Source organism: Canis lupus, chromosome 32, assembly GCF_011100685.1.
Source record: "Canis lupus familiaris isolate Mischka breed German Shepherd chromosome 32, alternate assembly UU_Cfam_GSD_1.0, whole genome shotgun sequence".
Taxonomy (NCBI): Eukaryota; Metazoa; Chordata; class Mammalia; order Carnivora; family Canidae; genus Canis; species Canis lupus.
The window spans coordinates 16,482,402-16,504,125 of record NC_049253.1 but is presented as its reverse complement, the minus strand read 5'-3'; the positions used below and the strand labels follow the sequence as shown (position 1 = coordinate 16,504,125).

The 21,724-nt window shown below is 34.0% G+C and overlaps 1 protein-coding gene across 3 annotated transcripts in view; it reads left to right on the top strand.

The window, feature by feature from the left end:
• Positions 1-21,724, top strand: part of BANK1 (B cell scaffold protein with ankyrin repeats 1) — a 280,340-nt gene that overhangs the window by 58,240 nt on the left and 200,376 nt on the right. For all 3 annotated transcript variants that reach the window (XM_038582025.1, XM_038582024.1, XM_038582023.1), the window contains exon 3: positions 18,401-18,555. In XM_038582025.1, the coding sequence (XP_038437953.1) occupies positions 18,401-18,555 (155 nt within the window). The remainder of the gene's footprint in view (positions 1-18,400; positions 18,556-21,724) is intronic.

Genomic DNA, 21,724 nt, shown 5'->3' with positions numbered 1-21,724 from the left:
TCTCTACCCAGGGTATTTCAGACTTAATCCAAAATCAATGCATGTTGGTTCTTACTTTTACCCAAACCCAAAAAGACTTCCTTTAGGGTCTTATTTGTCAACAAAGTGATCCTTCCCTCAAAAAAACTTTTTAGGTGTAACTGTAAAATTTCTTTCTCATTTTAACATATCTCACAGAATAAATGAGGAAAAAAGCAAAACCTATTTCTGCCCCAAAGGTGGGTAGATTCAATTTCTATACTTTTTCTTCAAGTGTAAGAAGAGTCATGCTTATATATAATATTTCTGGGAAAGCGGAAGTTTCACTCAGAAAGCTGCTTTTACATGAAAGCAGGCAATTTCAAAGTCATTTTGTCTAGTCACATGAAAAGATGAAACTAAAAACTATAACACATCCTAAAATTATTTACATATAGCAAAGAAATTTTTTATTTGATTTGGAAGTGAAAATAATGTCCTCAGGTCCAGAGTCTCTGCTACTTTATGGAAATAGTCTTAAATACACCAGATTAAAATGTCACTTATTATTTAAAATGTGTTAAATGCTGGTAAACATTTTTCTAAAACATAGCAAAGAAAGTTTGTCATCAAAATTCAAGTTATACTCTTAGATAATTGTAAAGAATTTGAAGATACTTGAAAGAAAAAAATCAGAAATGTATCCTTCTCCTTCAGATCCAATTTAGGCTGAGAAGAATCATCATTACCTACTGATAATGATTCCACATGTTTGGCATTATAAAAAGAGTCATTTTATCTGGCAGCAAGAGTCAATCCAACAACACGTAAACTGCTCCTGGGAATTCTTTGTAAAATAAAACATTCTTGTGAGATAATTCAGTGAACAATAAGACTGGTAAACATACACTCTCACACATAAACTGCCATTTCTATGTAAATTAGCTATCCTAACTGGAATATCAATTTAATGTCAAATGGAATACAGTCTTATGCTATCATAAGAATTAATGCCTTAGACATTTTCACTGGAGTTTTGCACCATATGTTGTTTTTAACAGCTCTGAAAATTTTGTGTCTTTGATTCTATCAGATTGTCCCTGTGATAAATTGCCATATGCATGATTTCACTCTGCGGGGAGAGACAGTATAGTGTAGTGATGAGGAGCCTCTGAAATCTGACTAGCTAGCTTTCTCTTTGTCTTCAGCAATAACTGGCAGTGTGGCCTTGGAAGACTTAACTCACTGCCTGGGCTTTCACAGCATCTACCACTGTCCGCCTTTTACTCAGGTATTGTTTGCCTCCCCCAAACCCATTAGATTGCAGTCTGTCTGGGAAGTAAGGCTCACCTCAGCATCCTGCGTAACACTTAGCACATAGTTAGTGCTTCATAAATACTTGTTCAAAGAACAAATGAATTAATATGTAAAATGAGGATGATATCACCTACTTCATGGAGTTAGTATTAAGTGTGTTAATATATGCAAAGCACTAAAAACACTACTTAGCACATATTAAATGTTCAGTAGTTGTTAGGTGTTGTTAATAATCCTAAGGAAGTTTGTTTATAAAAATCATGGGTATTCATTTTAGATAAAATCTCTTTTTAAAACTCTCTTCCTTTGAGGCAATTAATTGAATTGATTATAGCTTTTCACTTACTAAACACCATGACTAAAATTCCAGGTCTTTGACAGTAATTTATGACTGATCTTGCTACAATGGGAGAGGAAAAGTCAGGAGTTACATCAACTTGTTAAGACAGTATTTTCACTCACTGATGATGTAAGAGAAAGTCAAGTCCAGTGTCAAGGGCATGGAATTTGAAGTGAAGGTGATATTCTGATATTTTTTTTCATGCTTTTATTATTTAATTTAATCTAATTCATGGAAGTTAAAAAAAAAACAATACTATTGACTTAAATTTAGATAATTCTAATGTATAATCTCTTACTCTCTCAGGGAAACTTCTTGGGCATTATAGAATTATGTACCTTTCTCTTTCTAGTCTGTCTTTCTGAATCTTGTTCCTGTTCTTCTAATAGCTTCCCTCCTTCTTTTTCAACTGTTGAGTCATTCTTCAAGTCTAGCTACTCCACATGCTCATGCTTATGTCTGCTGAGCCACTGATGAAGTCAGATTAGACATAGTTTCCTTGCTCTTGCTTCCCTGTACTTAGGCTTCTGTATCTCCTGAAACCTAGCACACTGGATCCTGTAGCTATGTGTAAATACCTGTACCAAAGGCAGCAGCAAAACCAAAAGCATTATAATTGCCATTAAAATGGATGGTTCCCTTAGTTTCAAAGGTAAGACAATTCTATGTAGACCCATCACAAAGAGAGGCTGGCGCTTCTCTGCTCTTAATCAACTCCCTCTTTTTTTTTTTTTTTAAATTTTTTTTTCAACTCCCTCTAGCCTCATCTTCTTCAAGCATTTCCAATTGAAATATATTAATTCATCTATTGCACAAATTATTATTGATCATTTGTTATATATTCAACAATGAATAAGATAGTCAGTTCCTCAATCTCATGTAGATTAAAGAAAAGTGTGATAGGAGCATGGTTCCAGTGACTACAATGTTCTCCTCTCTCCTTTTCATTGTTTTATATTTAAGGCCCATTCTGAGAGGTCAGTCTGAATGCTTGATTTTCACAGTGGTCTTTATCTTAATGGCCAACATGTGGAACATTAGTATTCTTAGTTAGGATACACATATGCACAGAGTAATATCTCTCTAGTTAAACTACTTAAAGTTTAAGGAGGAATAAACCAAACAGTTTTATAAACAATACTGAAATTTTATTCCTACACAGGACAAGAGGATCTTCATCATTTAATTTGCAAAATTTAAGTTTTGAATTTACTATTTATGGCTTCTATAGAAAGTAATACTTTCTTCCTGGGTTAATTGTATCTATTTTTTTGCTTTTTTAACTCTGATACAAAATACTGCAAAATATCATCTGCACAATTTTTAAATGTAATATAAGAGGAGTAAGAGAGCCTGTCTAGCTGAAAAATTTATGGGGGAGGAACCATTTCTGATACAGAATTTTAAAATCTCTGCAAATAGTTTTAAATGGTTGACATAAATTCAGTAATTCAGCATTGAACAGGGATTATAGTTTTATTTACATATTTAAAAAAATACAATGTATGTGAAAATCTTGATTGCAAAGAGCCATTGGGATACAGATTGCAAAGAGCCATTGGAATACAGCCACGCCTTGTTTTACTGTGCTTTGCTTGTGTTTTTTACAAATCGAAGATTTGTGGCAACCCTGCATCAAGCAAGCTTATCAGCACCATTTTCCCAACATTTGCTGACTTTGTGTCTCAACATCATATTTTGGTAATTCTCTCAATATTTCAAACTTTTTCACTATTTTTATGTTTATTATGATGATTGGTGATTGGTGATCTTTGAAGTTACTGTCGTAATTTTTCTGTGGTGCCATGGACCACACCCATATAAGATGGTGAACTTAAATGGATGAATGTTATATGTGTTATCTCTGATCCACCCACCAGCCTCCCCATCTCTCTCCCTCCCTTTGAGCCTTCCTATTCCTTGAGACAAAACCATCTTGAAATTAGGCCAGTTAGTAACCCTACAGTGGCCTCTAAGTGTTCAAGTAAAATGATCATTCATGAAGTTGGTTACACTAAACAACAGATTTGTAATGTAGATGAAATTAACCTTTTATTAAAAGAAAATGCCATTTAGGACTTTCATAGTTAAAGAGGAGATATCAATGCATGGCTTTAAAGCGTCACAGGACAGGCTGACTCTTGTGTTAGGGGTTAATGCAGTGACTCTAAGTTGAAGCCAATGCTCATTTTACCATTCTGAAAAGTCTATGGCCCTGAAGAATTATGTGAAATATACTCTTTCTGTGCTCTATAAATGGAGCAACAAAGCCTGGATGTCAGTACATCCGTCTACAACATAGTTACTGAATATTTTAAGCCCACCGTTGAGGCCTAGTTCTCAGAATAAAAGATTTTTTTCAAAATATGACTGCTCATTGACAATGCATTTAGTCATTCAGGAGCCCAGTGGAGTAATACAATGAGATTAATGTTTTATTGTCTTTGAACAAAACATCCATTCTACAGCCCATAGGTCAAGTAGAAATTTTGATTTTGAAGTACTGTGATTTAAGAAATACATTTCTTAAGGCTACAGATGGATCTGAGCAAAGTTAATTGGAAATTTTCTAGAAGGGTCCATCATTCTAGATGCCATTAAGAACATTCGTGATTCATGCAAATATCATATCACCAGAGTTTGGAATTTGATTCCACCATCATGGATGACTTTGAGGGCTTCAGGACTTCAGTGGAGGCAGTAACTGAAGATGTGATGGAAATAACAAGAAACTAGAATTAGAAGAGGAGCCTGAAGGTGTGCCTGAATTGCTGCAATCTCATGATAAAATTTCAATGGATGAGGAGTTACTTGTTATGGATGAGCAAAGAAAGTAGTTTCTTGAGATGAAATCTACTTCTGGTGAAGATTGTTGCAAGTGACAACAAAGAATTTGGAGTATTACCTAAACTTAGGTGATAAAGCAGCAGCAGGGTTTGCAAAAGAGTTCCAAATCCAATTTGGAAAAAGTTCTACTATGGATAAAATGCTATCAAGTACAATCACATGCTAGAAGGAAAACATTTGTGAACAGAGAAACCAATCGAGGTGTTAAACTTCATTGTTGTGTTATTTTAAGAAATTACCACAGTCACACAAGCCTTCAGCAACCATCACCCTGGTCAGTCAGCAGCCATCAATGTCAAGACAAGACGCTCCACCAGCAAAAAATTATGACCTGCTGAAGCACAGATAATGGTTAGTAATTTGCTAAAAATTTAACAAAAATTTTTAAATTAGGGTATATACTTTTTTTAGACATAATGTTATCACATACTTTATAGACTACAGTATAGTATAAATGTAACTTTTATATGCACTAGGAAACCAAAAAAATTATTTGACTTGTCTTTTTGCAATATTTGCTTTATTCTGGTGGTCTGGACTAAACCCACAGTATCTCCAAGGTATGCCTGTATAAAGTATTATTATTATACCTGGTAATATAAACACATATAGGATTGTCCCATTTTACTTTTCAAAAATATGCATATATATTCTTCAAACAAAGGCTGAAAGGATATATCAAAAAGTTAGCTGTAGTTATCTCTAGAAATTGAAATTATATGTGATTTTATTTTCTTCTTTTTATTTGTGTGTTCTAAATTACATATAATATTTATTACTTTTGTGAAAATACATAAATTTGATTATGAAAAATGGAATTGCTGCTATCCTCTTATCCAATAAAAATGATGAACAATTTTTGATGTTCATTTTTATCTAGTGACTAGAAAAATAATATTTATGGGTTGAAAGTCTAGTGTATATTATAAAGAATGAAAAAGAAAATAACTTTTATTCCCACCTCTCAGAAATAAACAGTTAAGATAATGGGGATTTTTCTTGTCCTATTATATATTATGTATTATGTATATGTATATGTAGAAATTATGTATTATGTAGAAATAATATATACATATACACTTACATATATTTGTGGATATACATATGTATGTGCATATACTGTACACATATACATATCTAGGCTTTTTAATTCAGATAACATTATAACAAAAATTACCTCATGCTATTGCTCAGACTATATATTTTATGAATCTCTATTGAAATTAATCTGTTCTTTTTCTTAATTCTAAGAAAAAATAACAAAATAAACTGGAAAATTGCTGAATATGTCAAGATTGAGTGTGCATTATCATACCCTAGGTATTTCAATGGAATATTGTTTAAAACAACAAAAAAATCTTTCCTCTATTCATGAATTATATGTCCCGTGTATAATTTAATACTAAGGGTTGGTATGATCAATTCATACAAACATTTTTCTTGTAGCTTGATTTTGAAAATATAGCAACCAAATAGATTGAAAACCTTCGATGTTATTCATTAAAGGTAATAATTGAAAGTCTGATGGTCAGTTTTGTTTGCAATCTTATTCAACAGATCTTGACTTTATTTCATTCTGGACAATCTGCTTAAAGTAGTTATCTTGATACATGTTGAACTTCTTCAGAGAAGATATAGGGTTTGTTTCATTATCTGGCCTTTTAATTCCTTTAGCTCAGCGCGTCATATACCCAGATATAGGAGATAATGTTGATAGAATGATGATATTTAAACTGCCTTAGCAACTCTCAGAAAACATAACAATGAAAATGTAGTGGCTCAGCGGTTTAGCGCCTGCCTTTGGCCCAGGGCGTGATCCTGGAGACCCAGGATCGAGTCCCACGTCGGGCTCCCTGCACGGAGTCTGCTTCTCCCTCTGCTGTGTCTCTGCCTCTCTCTCTCTCTGTCTCTCATGAATAAATAAATAAAATCTTAAAAAAAAAAAAAAGGAAAAGAGGCAAATAGTGCTTTCTAAGCTATGGTGATTTTCTCTAGCTTTGTTCAGTTCCTATTTTTAGAGTTATACCTACTGAATCACAGATGTACCTTTTTCAAACAGTCAGGCATAGAATGTAATAGATAAATTAACTGGCCTTGAGATTCAAACCACTACTACCCCCCCAACCCCCAACACACACACACACACACACACACACACACACAGCTGGTAATAAAAGGTAGGCATGGATTTATTCAATCATTAAATCAGGAAACAATTACTTATAGCACCTACTCTGTGAAAGGCCCTTTTGTATGTACTGGAGACATTGAGGTGAAGGAAAAGAGCTAATTGCCTTATCTCAAAAGCTTGACTTCTAGATGGATGGACAAGAGACAAGGAAACATGAATACATGATATCATTTCGATTAATGGTTTATGATATGATAATGTAATGAAAAAGTCTCATACTCAGGTATTAATTATTACTGCACATTGCTTCTCAAACTTCAGTGTGCATTCAGATCAATGGGGATCCTCTTAGGAGGCATATTCTGATTTAGCAGGTCCAGGGCAGCAGGCTAGGAGTTTGCATTTCTTAACAGGCCACTGGTCTGAAGACCACACTCTGAGTTGCAAGGTATAGTATCATTTCTGCGCACCAAGTTTGACTAAGAGGTCAGTAGGAAATGGCCCCTTAAAGGAAGAGTGGGTAGTGGCTGGAGGATTAGGAAAAGGGAAGGGAAAGGATAGGAAAAAGGAGAAAATATAATAAAGAAAATGGGATGGAAATGCAGGTAAAAATGGAACATATAGGCCACCAAAGAAACCATCTCCTTACATATGCTTTGCCTCTGCACTATCCTTGCATGTTGTGAACTAAAATTAAAAAGCTAAAGTGTCTAGAGTCAAAGACTCAAGTATAAATGTACATTCATGCTAACGTTTGAGAGAATTTGAGCTAGTAGTTTGTGAAATTAGAGTGCCAAGAAAGAAATGGACATTTAAAATAAAGTAGATTTATCTTCTTATTGGAAACCAACATTTGCTTGGCTATATTAAGTATATTTATTTTTTATGTATTTGGAAGTAAGGTGTTTTATTGAAGGTAGCATTGAACAAAATATGTCTTATGTCCATTATAATGGGCAACATACAACAAAGATTGTTTAAGAATGAGGGGTGCTGGGGATCCCTGGGTGGCTCAGTAGTTTGGCGCCTGCCTTTGGCCCAGGGTGTGGTCCTGGAGGCCCGGGATTGAGTCCCACATCGGGCTCCCTGCATGGAGCCTGCTTCTCCCTCTGCCTGTATCTCTGTTTCTGTCTCTCTCTCTCTCTCTCTGCATCTCTCATGAATAAATAAATAAAATCTTAAAAAAAAAAAAGAATGAGGGGTGCCTGGGTGGCCCCATTGGTTGAGCCTCTGCCTTCAGCGCAGGTCATGGTCCTTGGATCCTGGGATCTAGCTCAGCGTGAAGTCTACTTCTCTCTCTCCTTCCGTCCCTCCTGCTCAGTTTCTCTCTCTCACTCACTCTCTCTCAATTAAAAATACATATTTTTTTTTAAAAAAAAGGTTAAGAATGCTAGTGACTAGACCAAGATGTTGGCAAAAATTACATCTCTTTTTACAGTACATTTATTTTTTTAATCTCTTGGGAAAATTATGTGTTTACTTACCTGAATAGTGGACAGTATTGTATTCTTGGTTATGAACATTAAAACTCCAGAGAGGCATGCTAGGTTTTGTACTTCTTTAGGCACACTTAATAAAATCAGCAGTATTGTGATTATAGAATCATTTACCAAGATTATAAATTTGACAAAAACAATGATGTTCAGTTATTGAAATTACAAGGAAATATTATAGTTGTTTCTAAATAATAGTTGGATTATAAATTGAGAAAGATTGATATAAAATATTTTGAAAATATAAAATGTTTGTATTTATTTTGCTACAAGAAATCAGAAAAAAGAGAAGGAAACTAAAATTGAATGTCTGTTTAAGGCCTAACACATCATACATATTATTAAATGTAGTGAAAACAGTCCAACAAGAAAGGTACTATTTATCCTGTTAAGTAATTAAGGACACTGAAGAGTACATATAGTACCTTTCCCAAGGTTACATGAGAGGACAGAGGCTTTTATTAGCAGTAGGTATATTTCTCCTACATTAATTTTTGTTATTGTCGTTGTTTCCAAATCATTTGTGATGAAAAAATGAAACTTTGATTTTGTCAGTTAACTATTTTCAGGTTTGAAGAGTCTTTGGGCATTGAGGAATAGCCATTTTTTTTCAAATCAACATAACAAAAGCAATTCAAATATGATAGAAATAAAAGATTCCACTTTTTTTAGTCTTCACCTAGTTTTATTGATTATCTGAAAACCTGTCCTCTTGCCAAATGAGGATTTAATCAATAGACAAATAAATATAAACAAAATTTTTAAAATTTAAGCTAAAAAATATCTGTTTTGAAAAAGGATTATTAAAGGGTGTCTGTTTTGAAAAGCATATGGCAAGCTTTAAAAATTACATATAGGGGCACTGAGTGGCTCAGTCAGCTAAGTATCCAACTCTTGGTTTTGGCTCAGGTCATGATCGCAGGATTCTGGGATGGAGCCCCGTGGTTGGACTCTGTACTCAGCAGGGAATCTACTTGATATTCTCTCTCTCACTCCCTATGCCCCTCCACTCCTCTTCTCTCCTCTTTGTGAATTAATAAATAAATAAACCTTTTTTAAGAAAATTACATATATATACCTATTTTTGTGACTTAATTCATAAAGGAAAATTTATTTTCTAGAGCTTTACTATTTAACAAAGTTTTACTAAGTTTACAGTGCATTTTTTATGGTTATTAAGAAAAATAAAATTATCTTGCTTAAGGTATCTGTGATTATTTTTGCCTAATATTAAATTTGCTTTATTTTATTTTAAAAGATATTATTTATTTATTTATGAGAGACCCAGAGAGAGAGAGAGGGGCAGAGACATAGGCAGAGAGAGAAGGAGGCTCCATGCAGGGAGCCCAATGTGGGACTCAATCCTGGGACTCCAGGTTCATGCCCTGGGGAGAGAGTTCTGAGCCACTCAGAAGTCTCATTAAATTCATTTTATTTATTTATTTATTTATTTATTTATTTATTTATTTATTTATTATTATTATTATTATTAAAGATTTTATTTATTTATTCATGAGAGACACAGAGGGAGAGAGGCAGAGACACAACACAGGCAAAGGAAGAAGCAGGCTCCACGCAGGGAGCCCAATGTGGGACTCTATCCCAGGTCTCCAGGATCAGGCCCTGTGCTGAAGGCGGCCCTAAACTTCTGAGCCACCCAGGCTGCCCTAAATTCATTTTAAAAGAGGAGATTCATCTTTATTCTAGATATATCTTTTAGAATTGCTTAGATCATTTTAATATAGAGATGATTAGTGAAAAGCTGATTCATTTCACATACTAAGTACACAGCAGTGCTTCCTACCCTTTTTTGTCATGACCTATAAAGTAAATAAGCTTTTCTGTTGTTTCATTTACATGTCTAGAGGAGGGGTAAAGAAACATGCTCCGTCTAAAATCTTGATCAGTTTATTTTATTCATCAATTATTCTTGATCATTCAAATCATTCAATTACTTGAGGAATGTATATTGTTCAATCTGTAAAACAAATACATTTTCATTATAGAAAACCAAACTATATATTATGTATATTAGATATTATTAATATTATTAGTAATACATATAATGAAATTACCCATAACCCTACCAGTCAGAAATAACCGCTCTTGATATTAATGGAATATATATATATACATACACACACACACACACACACACATATATATATATATATCTCCAATGTATTCTTATGCATTCAGGAATAAGTCTTGAACCCCTACCACATAGTTCTGTATATGTATACTTTCTTTAAAAGACTTTATTATTTTTTAGAGCATTTCTATGTTTACATCAAAACTGAGAGGGAGATAGAGATTTCCCGTATACTCCCTGCACCCCACCCCTACAAGATGCATAGGTACCACTACTATCAACATCACTCACCAGAATGATACGGTTTTTACCATTTAAGGATGGATCTACATTGACACATAGTTACCTAAAGTTCGTAGTTTACTTTAGGTTATAGTCTTGGCATTGTATCATCTAGGTGTTTGGACAAATATATAATGACACCTACCTTTCACTATGATGGCATACAGAGTATTTTCACTGTCCAAAAAATCTTATGTGTTTCGCCTGTTCATGACCCCGCCTTACCCCAGGCCCTGGCGACTCCTGATCTTTTTACTATCTGTATAGTTTTACTTTTTCCAGAATGTCATGCAGTTGGTATAATTCCAGAATGTATAATTTGGTATAATTATACCATGCAGTTGGTATAATTTCCAGAATGTCATGCAGTTGGTATAATAATATGTAGTCTTTTCAAACTGGCTTCATTCACTCAGTAATATGCATTAATGTTCTTCCATGTCTTTTCATTGCTTGATCATTTAATTTCAGCTCTAAATAATATTTCTTTGTCTGGATGTACCACAGTTTATCTGTTCATCTACTGAAGGACATCTCGATCGCTCCCAAGTTTTGGTGATTATGAATAAAGCTGTGCTATAAACATCCAGTGCAGGTTTTTATGTTCACATAAGGTTTCAACTGATTTGGGTAAATGCCAGGGACCATGATGGCTGAATTACATGGTAAGACTATGTTTAATGTTGTCAGAAACCACCAAATTATTTTCAAAAATGGCTTACCGTCAATGTGTGAGAGTTTATGTTTCTCCAAAGTCTCACTAACATTTGACATTGTCAGTGTTCAGATTTTGGCTGTTCTAATGAATAGATGTGTACTGTTAATTGTGTGTTTTTTAAATTTTGCATTTACCTGATGACATGTGATGTGAAGCATCTTTTCATATGCCTGGTTGCCACCTGTACATCTTCTTTGGTGAGGTTAAAGCTGTTAAAGTTTTTGGCTGATCTTTTAATGTATTTGGTAATTTTCTTATATGAGTTTAAGAGTTTTTTTGTATATTTTGCAGAACAGTCCTTTATTAGATATGTCTTTTGCAAATATTTTCTCCCAGTGCATCCCTTATCTTCTAATTCTCTATATACTATCTTTTGCAGAGTTTTTTTTTTCCTTTTTAATGAAGTCCAGCTTATGGATAATTTATTTAATGGATCATATCTTTTGTGTTGTATCTGAAAAGGCATCACCATACTTAAAGTCACCTAAGTTTCCTCCTATGTTATCTAGGAGTTTTATAGTTTTGCATTATACATTTAGGTCTGTGATCCATTCTGAGTTAGTTTTTGTGAAGGTTGTAATGTCTGTACGTAGATGTACTTTTTTGCCTGTAGATTTCCAATTATTCCAGCACCACTTTTTTTTTTCCAGCACCACTTTTTAAAGAGACTGCTATTGCTCTATTGTATTGCCTTTTCTCATTAGTCAAAGATTCATTGATTGTTTTTATGTGACTCTGTTTCTCAGCTGAGCTCTCTATTTTGTTTTAATCATCTATTTGTCTGCTCTTTTGCCAAGACCACACTATCTTCATTACTGTAGCTTTATAGTAAGTGTTGATGTTGGATAGTGTCAGTCTTCCAACTTTGTTCTTTGATATTGAGTTGGCTATCATGGGTCCTTTGCTCTCCATGTAAACTTTAGTATCAGTTTGCTCATATCTGATTCTGAATGGGATGGTATTGAATCTATAGACTAAATTGGAAAAAAAAAATTGACATCTTGACAATATTGGGTCTTTCTATCCATAAACATAGTGTATCTCTCCATTTTTTTAGTTCTTATTTGATTTTGTTCATCAGAGTTTTGTAGTTTTCATCATTTAGCTAGCTCTTGCACATATTTTGTTAAATTTATACCCAGGTATTTCATTTTGAGGGGGCTAATGTAAATGACATTGAATTTTTTTTAATTTCATTTGTTAGTATATAGAAAAACATTACCTTTTTTTTTGCATATGAACCATATATCTTACAACATTGTAAAATTGCTTATTAGTTCCAGGAATTTGTCAGTGCTTTTGGATTTACAGCATAGACAATCAAATTTCTCCCAATAAAGACAATTTTATGTCTTCCTTCCTAATCTGTGTTTTTTTTTTTTTTCAATTTCATTGTTTCTACTCTAATTCTCCTCTAATTTGGTCTTTTCTTCTGCTTTCCTTGTATTTAATTTGATTTTCATTTTTTAGTTTCAAAAGACAGAAACTTGAATTTAATTTTAGATCTTCTCTTCTAATATATGCACTCAATATTGTAAATTTTCTTCTGAACACCACTTTCCCTGCATTTCATACATTTTGGTAAGTTGTACTTTCATTTTCATTCTAATTAAAAATATTTTTGTAATTTCTTTTGAGATTTATTTTTTGACCCATGTATTATTTAGAAGTGTGTTTAATCTCCACATATCTGGGGATTTTCCAGTTATCTTTCTGTTATTTATTTCTAGTTTAATCATTGTAGTCTGAGAGCAGACACTGTATATGCCTTATTTCTTTTAAATTTGTCAAAATGTGTCTTATGGCCCAGAATGTGGTCTGTCTTGGTGAATGTTTCTTGTAAAATATTTTTCCTGAGAAAAATATGCATTCTGCTGTTGTTGGATGAATTAGGATATAGGTATTAATTATATGCAGTTTATTGGTGGTGTTATTGAGTTCAGTTATATCCTTACTGATTTTCTGCCTTTTGGATCTATTTCTGAGACAAAAGTATTGAATTCTATAACCATGATAGTGGATTCATCTGTTTCTACTTGCGGTTCTATCAGTTTTTGCCTCAAACCATTTGATGCTCTGTTTTTAGGCCCTTGCACATTAAGAATTAACCCTTCTTGGAGAATTGACTCCTTATCATTATATCATCTCTTTTTTATCCCTGATAACTTTCCTTACTTTGAAGTCTGCTCTGTCTGAGACTAATATAGCTATTTCTCCTTTTCTTCCTTTGATTAGTATCAATATTGTATTTTTTCTCTATCCATTTACTTTTAATCATTATATATCTTTATATTTAAAGTGGATTTCTTGTATACAACATATAGTTGGGTCTCATTTTCTGATCTACTCTGACAATCTCTTTTTTATTGGTGCATTTAAACCATTGGTATTCAAAGTGATTACTGATATAGTTGGATTTATACCTACCATAATCATTACTGCTATTTTTTCCCTTGTTCTGTGCCTTTACTCATATTTTGTCTTCCATTCTTCATCTGTCTTTTGTGATTTTAACTGAGCATTTTATATGATTCCATTTCTTCTCCTTTCTTAGTATATCAACCTTTTTTTTCAGTTTTTTAGTGGTTTTCCTAGAGTTTACTATCTACATTTATAGCTAATTCAAGTACACTTTCAAACTACACTATACACTTCAAAGATAGTATCATTACCTTATAATAATATAATAATCCTAATTCTTCCCTTCCATCCTTTGTATCATTGCTGTCATTCATTTCATTTGTACACATAAACATATATATTCAAATACACCATTGCTATTGTTATTTTGGACAAATTGTTGTCTGTTAAATCAATTACAAATAAGAAAAATAAATGTTTTTATTTTACCTTTTTTGAATGCAGAGCAGAGATTCTGACCTATATTATTTCCTTCGTTTTTAAAAAATTTATTTATTCATGAGAGACACACAGAGAGAGAGAGAGAGAGAGAGAGAGAGGCAGAGACACAGGCAGAGGGAGAAGCAGGCTCCATGCAGGGAGCCTGACGTGGGACTTGATCTGGAGTCATGCCTTGGGCCGAAGTGGTGCTATACCACTGAGCCACCTGGGTTGCCCTATTTCCTTCTTTCTAAAAAACTTCTTTTAACTTTTCTTGCAGACAGATCTTCTAACAACAAATTATCCCAATATTTGATTATCCAAGAAAGTCTTTATTTCTCTTTCACCTTTAAAAATTAATTTCAGAGCATGCAGAATTTTGTGTTTGTTGTTTCTCTTACACTTTAAAGATATCACTCTACTTTCTTCTTACACATGGTTTCTAAGGAGAAGTGAAATATCATTCTTGTTTTTGTTTTTCTATAGGCAAGTGTTTTTTTTTTTTTTTTCTCTAGGTTCCTTTAGGATTTTTTTTTTTAATCTTTGATTTTCTGCAGTTTAAAGATGATATCCTTTTTTAGAATTTTTCTATTTGGTGTTCTCTGAGCTGCCTAGATCCGTGATTTGATATCTGACATTAATTTGGAGAAACTCTCAGTTATTATTCTTTGAAATATTTCTTCTGTTCCTTTTTTTCTCTTCTACTTCTGGTTTTCCCATTACATGTATGTCACACCTTTGTAATTGTCCCACAGTCCTTGGGTATTCTGTTCTATTTTTTTGTTTTTGATTTTGGTGATTCTTTTAATTTATTTTTTTCCTGCTTACTTTTCAGTTTTCAAAGATTTTATTGATGTATTCTCTAGTTCAGAGATTCTTTCCTCAGTCATGTCCAGTCTACTAATAAACCCATCAAAGGCATTCTTCATTTCTGTAAGTGTTTTTAATCTCTAGCATTTCTTTTTGGTTTTTTTGTAGGAGCTCCATTACTCTGCTTATATTGCCCATCTGTCATGCATGGTATCTACTTTATACATTAGAGCTCTTAGCATATTAATCAGAGTTGTTTTAAATTCCCAGTCTGATAATTCCAACATCCTTGCCGTATCTGGTTCTAATGCTTACTCTGTCTTGTCAAATTTTGTTTTTTGCTTTTTGATATGCCTTCTAATTTTTCTCAATAAACATAATGCACTAGGTAATAAAAGGAACTGTAAATAGGCCTTTGGTAATGTGGTAATGAGTTATGGGGTTGGGGAAGCTTTCTAGAGAGAGCCCTATGATTAGGTCTCAGTCATTTAATGAACCTATACCTCTGGACATGAACTTCACAAGAGTTTCCTAGGTTTTTTTCTCCCCTTATGTGGAACAAGATGGCTACAGTGGGCTATTGTTGGGTACTTCTCTTCCCCTACTTTGACTCTTGATAATACCCCAGTAGGTTAGGCTGTCACTAACCAGTATGCCCTGAAGACAAACCTTTCTTAGAACAGAGTGCTCTGGAGTATTTCAAAATGGTTTCTTTCTTCCTCTCTCTGCCAGAGCAAGAGGGGAATTTTCTCCAGTATTTTGTGTGGGAATCTAGTCAAGCTCCTGGAGGTAAATTTCAAAATAATGTGGAACCCCTCCTTTGGCTGGTTTCTCCTGCAGTTCTTAATGCTCAAATTTGCCTACATGGAGCATCCAGCAATTCCTCAATTATAATTGAGGTTTCCCTACCCTGTCACAGGTTCCTAGCATGTTTTTCACTCCTGACTCTTTATAAGTTGAGACTCCCTGTTATTTTCCTGTCTCTCCAATTTGGGGACAGCAATTTGTGTTATGTACACCCCTTTCTTAAGGATCAAAGAAAAGTTGTTGATTTGTCAGTCTATTCAGCTTTTTGTTAGTAGTAGTGATTTCCAAAGTTCCTAATATGTGGAACCTGAAACCAGAAGTCTTATACTTTTTATTTTACCAAATAAAAATGGAACCTACTAAATTGATAATTTTGTAACTTGAATTTTTCAATTATATTATAAACTTGTTCTTTAATGGTAAACACTTTGATGGAGTTTTTATTGGTGAAAGTATCTTTTTCATAGTGCATGTTTTTATCTAGTCCTTTATTGCTTAGACTGCTTCCAATTTTCTGCATTATAAACAGTACTTCTGTGAACATTCATGAAAATAAATCTTTGTGTACAGTCATGATCATGTCCTTAGGGTAAATAAAATAGCTCTTCTTAACCTAATGCCACAGAAGCATTAGCAGAAAACATCTAGATACTGCTATAGTAGAATAAGTTCCACGTCCTTCCACGGTGATTAAATAAAATTAGTTTCCTTGTTCTTTCATCAATTCACAAAATGATGGAGCCAGTTCTCACAATCTCTCATTGTTTGGTGCTTGCATGTGCATGTGTGTGTGCGAAGGGTGGTGGAGGGGGGGCACAGAGAGAGAGAGAGAGAGAGAGAGAGAGAGAAAGACAGAGAGAGAAAATGAAACTGCTTTTGAAAGTAGTTTAAATTATTAGAGAAATAAAGGCTATTTTTCATTTCATTTTATAGAAGAATAGTAGTTGGAAGAATCTGGAAATCCCAGGTATTTTTGTGCTTTTATTCTGCAACTTTTATAAGACAGAAGAAAAAAAAATACCCACTGTCCTTAGATGTGGCATGGAGATAGCTCTTCTGCAGGGGGCATCTTTTTTGTTATTCAGCTTTACTGATAGAATTACCTATATGAAACTGGTAACTTCATTTTATTTTTTTAGATAAAATAGCAAAATTCTAGCTGCTTCCATCTATATTGCCTTTGACTCTTCTTGCTTTTCATCCTGTCAGTGTCCTTTTGTGACACACTAAGAACACACTTATACTTGAACCATTTGGATTTTTTTGCTAGCCAATGAAGGAAAGGCACACCATAGAGAACCATGGGCCATCTCAGTAAAAGTATTAGAAAAGACTTACTATAGGATTTAGGTTTATTGTTAAGGGATTTGAGGGAGTTTTTAAGAAAGCAGGGCTTTGCTATAGTTTGCTTGCTTCCAAAAAGCAGTTGTAATTTTATGATCTGGTTTATTAATCACTTTTATCCAAAATAGGGTGACAAGCTATCTCACAGTGCTTCAGACTGAGGGGTTCTTGGGACACAACATGTTCCCTGCCCAAACCAGGAAAATCCCTGGCAAACTGAGGGGTAGGTTACTCTATCTAGAGGGCAAACAAAATGAAAAGAGGCTAAGGCTGAAATTGGTAAAGTAGTAGTAGCTACTGATGGGAGCTAGGATTTGGGATGTTTGGTTATTTTTGGGATTTTGGCAATGTTCATATTTTTGCGTGGATTCATACATGACTATAAAGTAGTCTCATCTCTGACTTGATCCATGATGGTAACACAGTGGCCATGCCTGATGTTGCTTTTACTAGGAGAACACCAGGCCAGCTCCCAGTAACACCAAGATTTTTACACAGAGTCAGAGCAGTTTGTAGCTGTCAGGGGCTATTTTCCTTTTTTCCAGTTCTCTTCTTTGTGGATTTGAGGGATACTTTTGGAGTTGACCTAAGAGTTTACTGTGTGATCTAGTTGTTAGACTTGGTTTCAGCCACATTAGTCTAATGAGATGCTTCAAGCTTTGAAACATTGAGTTATGAAACAATTATCCATCACCCTTAATACAACTTTTTTTTCTTCAATAGATAAAAATATTTTAACCATTGAGACCAAGTGTTAAATTACTAAATGTTAAAACAAAAAGAAATCAAATATTCTTTCCCCTTGAGATTCAAAATTCACATTAGCATATTTCACTGCTCTTAGTAATACTGCCATAAAGAATCCTATGTTATTTGATATAGAACAAACATATTTTCACAGAACATATTAACATTTGGATGAATATTAATATCTCACTATTAAACCAGTGTTGTATATAAGTACTAGTTTATTTAGCAATGTTTCCCAGTTGTGCTATTTGTTTTTAAAATTTGGAAATATATTTAAAGAGTAAATAAGTATTTTGGTTTAAAATAAAATAAATTTTCTTAATGGTGGTAGTTGAAAAGAGATAGTTTCATCTTTTTCAGGTTTGTTAATTTAATATTAAGAAAAATCTTAAATGGTAGTTGGATTTTTTGGGAGAGAAACTTTAAACTATTAAATGAATATATATAGTTGGTATAGTTTAGTCACTAAGGTGACTAAACTTAATACAAGTTAAATTGTGAAGCATTATATTAATTATTAACATCCAGCTATCTTAAACTCAGTTTGATCGTCTCATATTTTAATTAAATTAATTGTTTATCAATTAGTCTTTATAACAATATTGGAAACAATATGATCTTAGCTATGTTATAATCATGATATAGTTCACATTCACAAACTTTTCTCTAGGTTCTGAGGACTACCTTCAGGTAAATATTCCAACAGACCTAGGAGTGGAATGTTCCAAGGAAATAAGTAAGAGAAAGGAAATTGAAGAATTATCAATAGCATCAAGAGGCACCATACCACTGGCAGTGGTGCTTCCTGCTGAAATTCCATGTGAGGTCAGTAAGATACCTTGTTATTTAAGTGGCTGGCTCTATTGTTTTCATAAATATTGCTTTTCACTAGAATGTAAGCTCTAACATAGCTGGGCCTTTTGTTTACTTTCTTCATGGCTCTGTCCTCAGAATCCAGAACAATACCTGGCAACTAGTAGACATTTGATTAACATTTGTTGAATAATTTAATATTGGAGAATATATGAAAGCTTAATTTTATCAGGTATTATTTGACATGTTGCCAAAAGATATATAGTTGCTATACATTATATATATATAACATATATATAATGTATATATATATAGCATATATATAATGTGTATATATATATATATCAAGTTACTATAAAAAAGTTGGATTCATATTAACCAGATCAAGGATTTTATTTTTATAAATGGAAACATTCCTGAGTAGAATTTGAAAATATGTATATTGTGGATCACCAATTTTTCAATTCTTAAACAGGTAGTAAAGGCCTACATTATTAAGTGGAAATATGAGCTAGCAGAGCTGTTTCTTTTAGGAATAAAAGTGTAATGTAGCAGGGGATGGAGTGTGGGTTTCTGAGAAGATGTTATATGAAAACACATCTTCCTCCTAAGTCTTCATTGTAATGAACTATTAAATAAGCTCGGGCAGAGCTGGACCTGAATCTGGGTCTACATAATCTCCAGACAATAGAAAAATGCTGGCCCTCAGTGTCTGTGGTGTTCAGTGGAACAGGTCAAAAATACAGGAGAGCCTTGGAAATTGCATGAAAGGGTCCTTCTGGTAGAAGCCAGTGAATTTACGCCACTGAATGACAGGGGCTGCAATTGTCTGTTTGCTAGGAGGTGTCTTTGGGAAAAGAATCTCCTGATCTTGCTGGTACTAGCAGTCCTGGGAGAAGACGAGCTTTCTTTCTGTGCAGTTATACAAAATTTAATTCCTTCATCCCCAGACCCCACGCCTAAGCAGAAAAAAAGACAGAAATAAATAGAAAAAACTGTAATAAACAGGAAATGAGAATTATTCTCAAGTAGGTAAAATCTACACAAAAATGAAAAAATCCCTCTGAAACTAAACATTACTCACCAAGAATTCTGCAATGAGTCTAAATAACTGCTCTGAACAAAACCTACAAAGTAAATTTTGAAGAATATGAAAGTTTCCCCACTATTCAGTTTGCAAAGAAATTGAAATGTAAAAATTAGACCCCACTACCCTCCAGGCTGAGATAGCTCACTCAGATGGTTGGATAGGATCAGGATTCTTTTAATAGCAGAAACTTGCGCTATCTTTTATTGACATGGATACAATTCTTTCAAATCCTTGGAAGTTAAATTATTTCAATTTCATATCTCTCTTGGGTACCCTGCTTCTTAAGGAATCCTGAGTTAGAAGGTCATACAAGATAATTTTAGTGCCAGCCACATGCACTAAAACATTCAAAATAAACTAACCGCTGGACAAAAAATAGTTCTTCCAGTCAAAATCTTGTATTCTCAGAACATAGATCTAGTACAATCTTAGTCCATGTAACAATGGCCAAGTACCAGAGGAAAGATGTTTGTGTCCAAATGAATGAAAATCATGTTTCAGATTTGCCAGGATAACTCTCAGCATAGGTCCTCCTATGCTGAATAGGAGAATAGGTCCTCCCCTCTTCCTGAGACTTGAGACTTCACCACCATCTTACAAAATCTAGAAATTTAGCATACTAACATTGCGAGTCACCAGGTCTTATTTGACACATGCCTCTTTCATAACTAGTACCTTTGAAATCTAGTAAGTTTCCTTACAGTTTTGTGTTTCCAAGATGCCACCACTGAGTTGGGTAAGAGTCTTAAATAGTAGCATGACCGTCATTCTTTCTGATTAAGGGGGAGTTAAGGTCTCTCCTGCTGCTGCTTCTTGTTATAAAATTGCTTGGGTCTGAAGAATTTCCCTCCCTATTCCCTCTTCTGTTCTGGAGAATCAGCTTTAGTAGATTTGTTCAACTAAGTCAGCAGGTTATGTTGCTACTGCTTTGACCCAGGACCCAGGAGCATGGGAGTCTTGATCCTTCTGCATATTCATCTTTCTCATCATTTTTCCTTTCCATGGATTTTAGGTTTCTTAGACCTTGAAAATCTTGTGCCACTTTAAAAATAGCTACAACTTTAATGCAGACCTAATTATGTAGCCAACAAAACTAGAGCAACTCTTAGACTATATGAAGGGGTATGTCTCTGAAGGGCCCATGGAAAAGTAACAAGAATCTTAGAGATTACCTCCTACCCATTCATTCCTTGGACCCAGATATAGTTTAAAATAATATACAGAAAACTAACAGCACTGCCCACTTATTTCTCATACCAAATCACAGTAGTTCTTGGTAACCAACCTTACCTTAAAGTGTGATCCCGTGACTTCACTGAAAAATACAGGAAAAGCTACAGAATATTATTGTGTTTACCAGTACTTGAAGTGTCTCTGTGGTGAAGTGCTGCCCCTTTGGTGGTAAGGTTTTACAGTGACCAAAAGATATCTTTTCCTTAAACCAAGTGGCTCTCAAACTAAGCTGCACAGAGGGACTATTAGGGAAGGTTTAAAATAATAATGCCTGAATCCTGTCCCCAAAGATTCAGATATAAATGGTTTGGGTTATGGCCTGAACATTGGCAGTTTTAAAAACTTCCCAGGTGATCCTAAAGGTCAGAATTAACAGCCAAATTTGGAACTATTGCCATAACCTAATCCTCACTGTGCTGTTGTGGGTCCGATAGAGGTTAGCTGGAGGAAGCTGTACAGTCCTGGCTTAATAAAGCCCATGAGACTATGCTTGCTAACCTAGTGCATATTAAAGCAGTTATAAATATATGAAAAGAGCCATTGGCCTTTGGTATACAAAAGTCATGATGATGCGCTGGGATAAAAATCCTTTGTTGCCTGTGCATAACATATCCTTAAAGCCTAAAGAAAACAACCCTATCAAAACCAGAAACTTCACCATCTATATGTTATATTACAGACCAAGTTGTAGCCATTTTGTTTAGGTCCTAAGGTTTGTGACCAATGCCACAAAACTTTAGGCCTTGGAAGTGATTATTATCAGAATTCTTTCTGTCTCTGGATGTTCAGAACAAAATAGGGATAAACAGATGAGTCAGAAAGATTGAGAGCAAAATAGCAGCTTCATAACTGATAAAA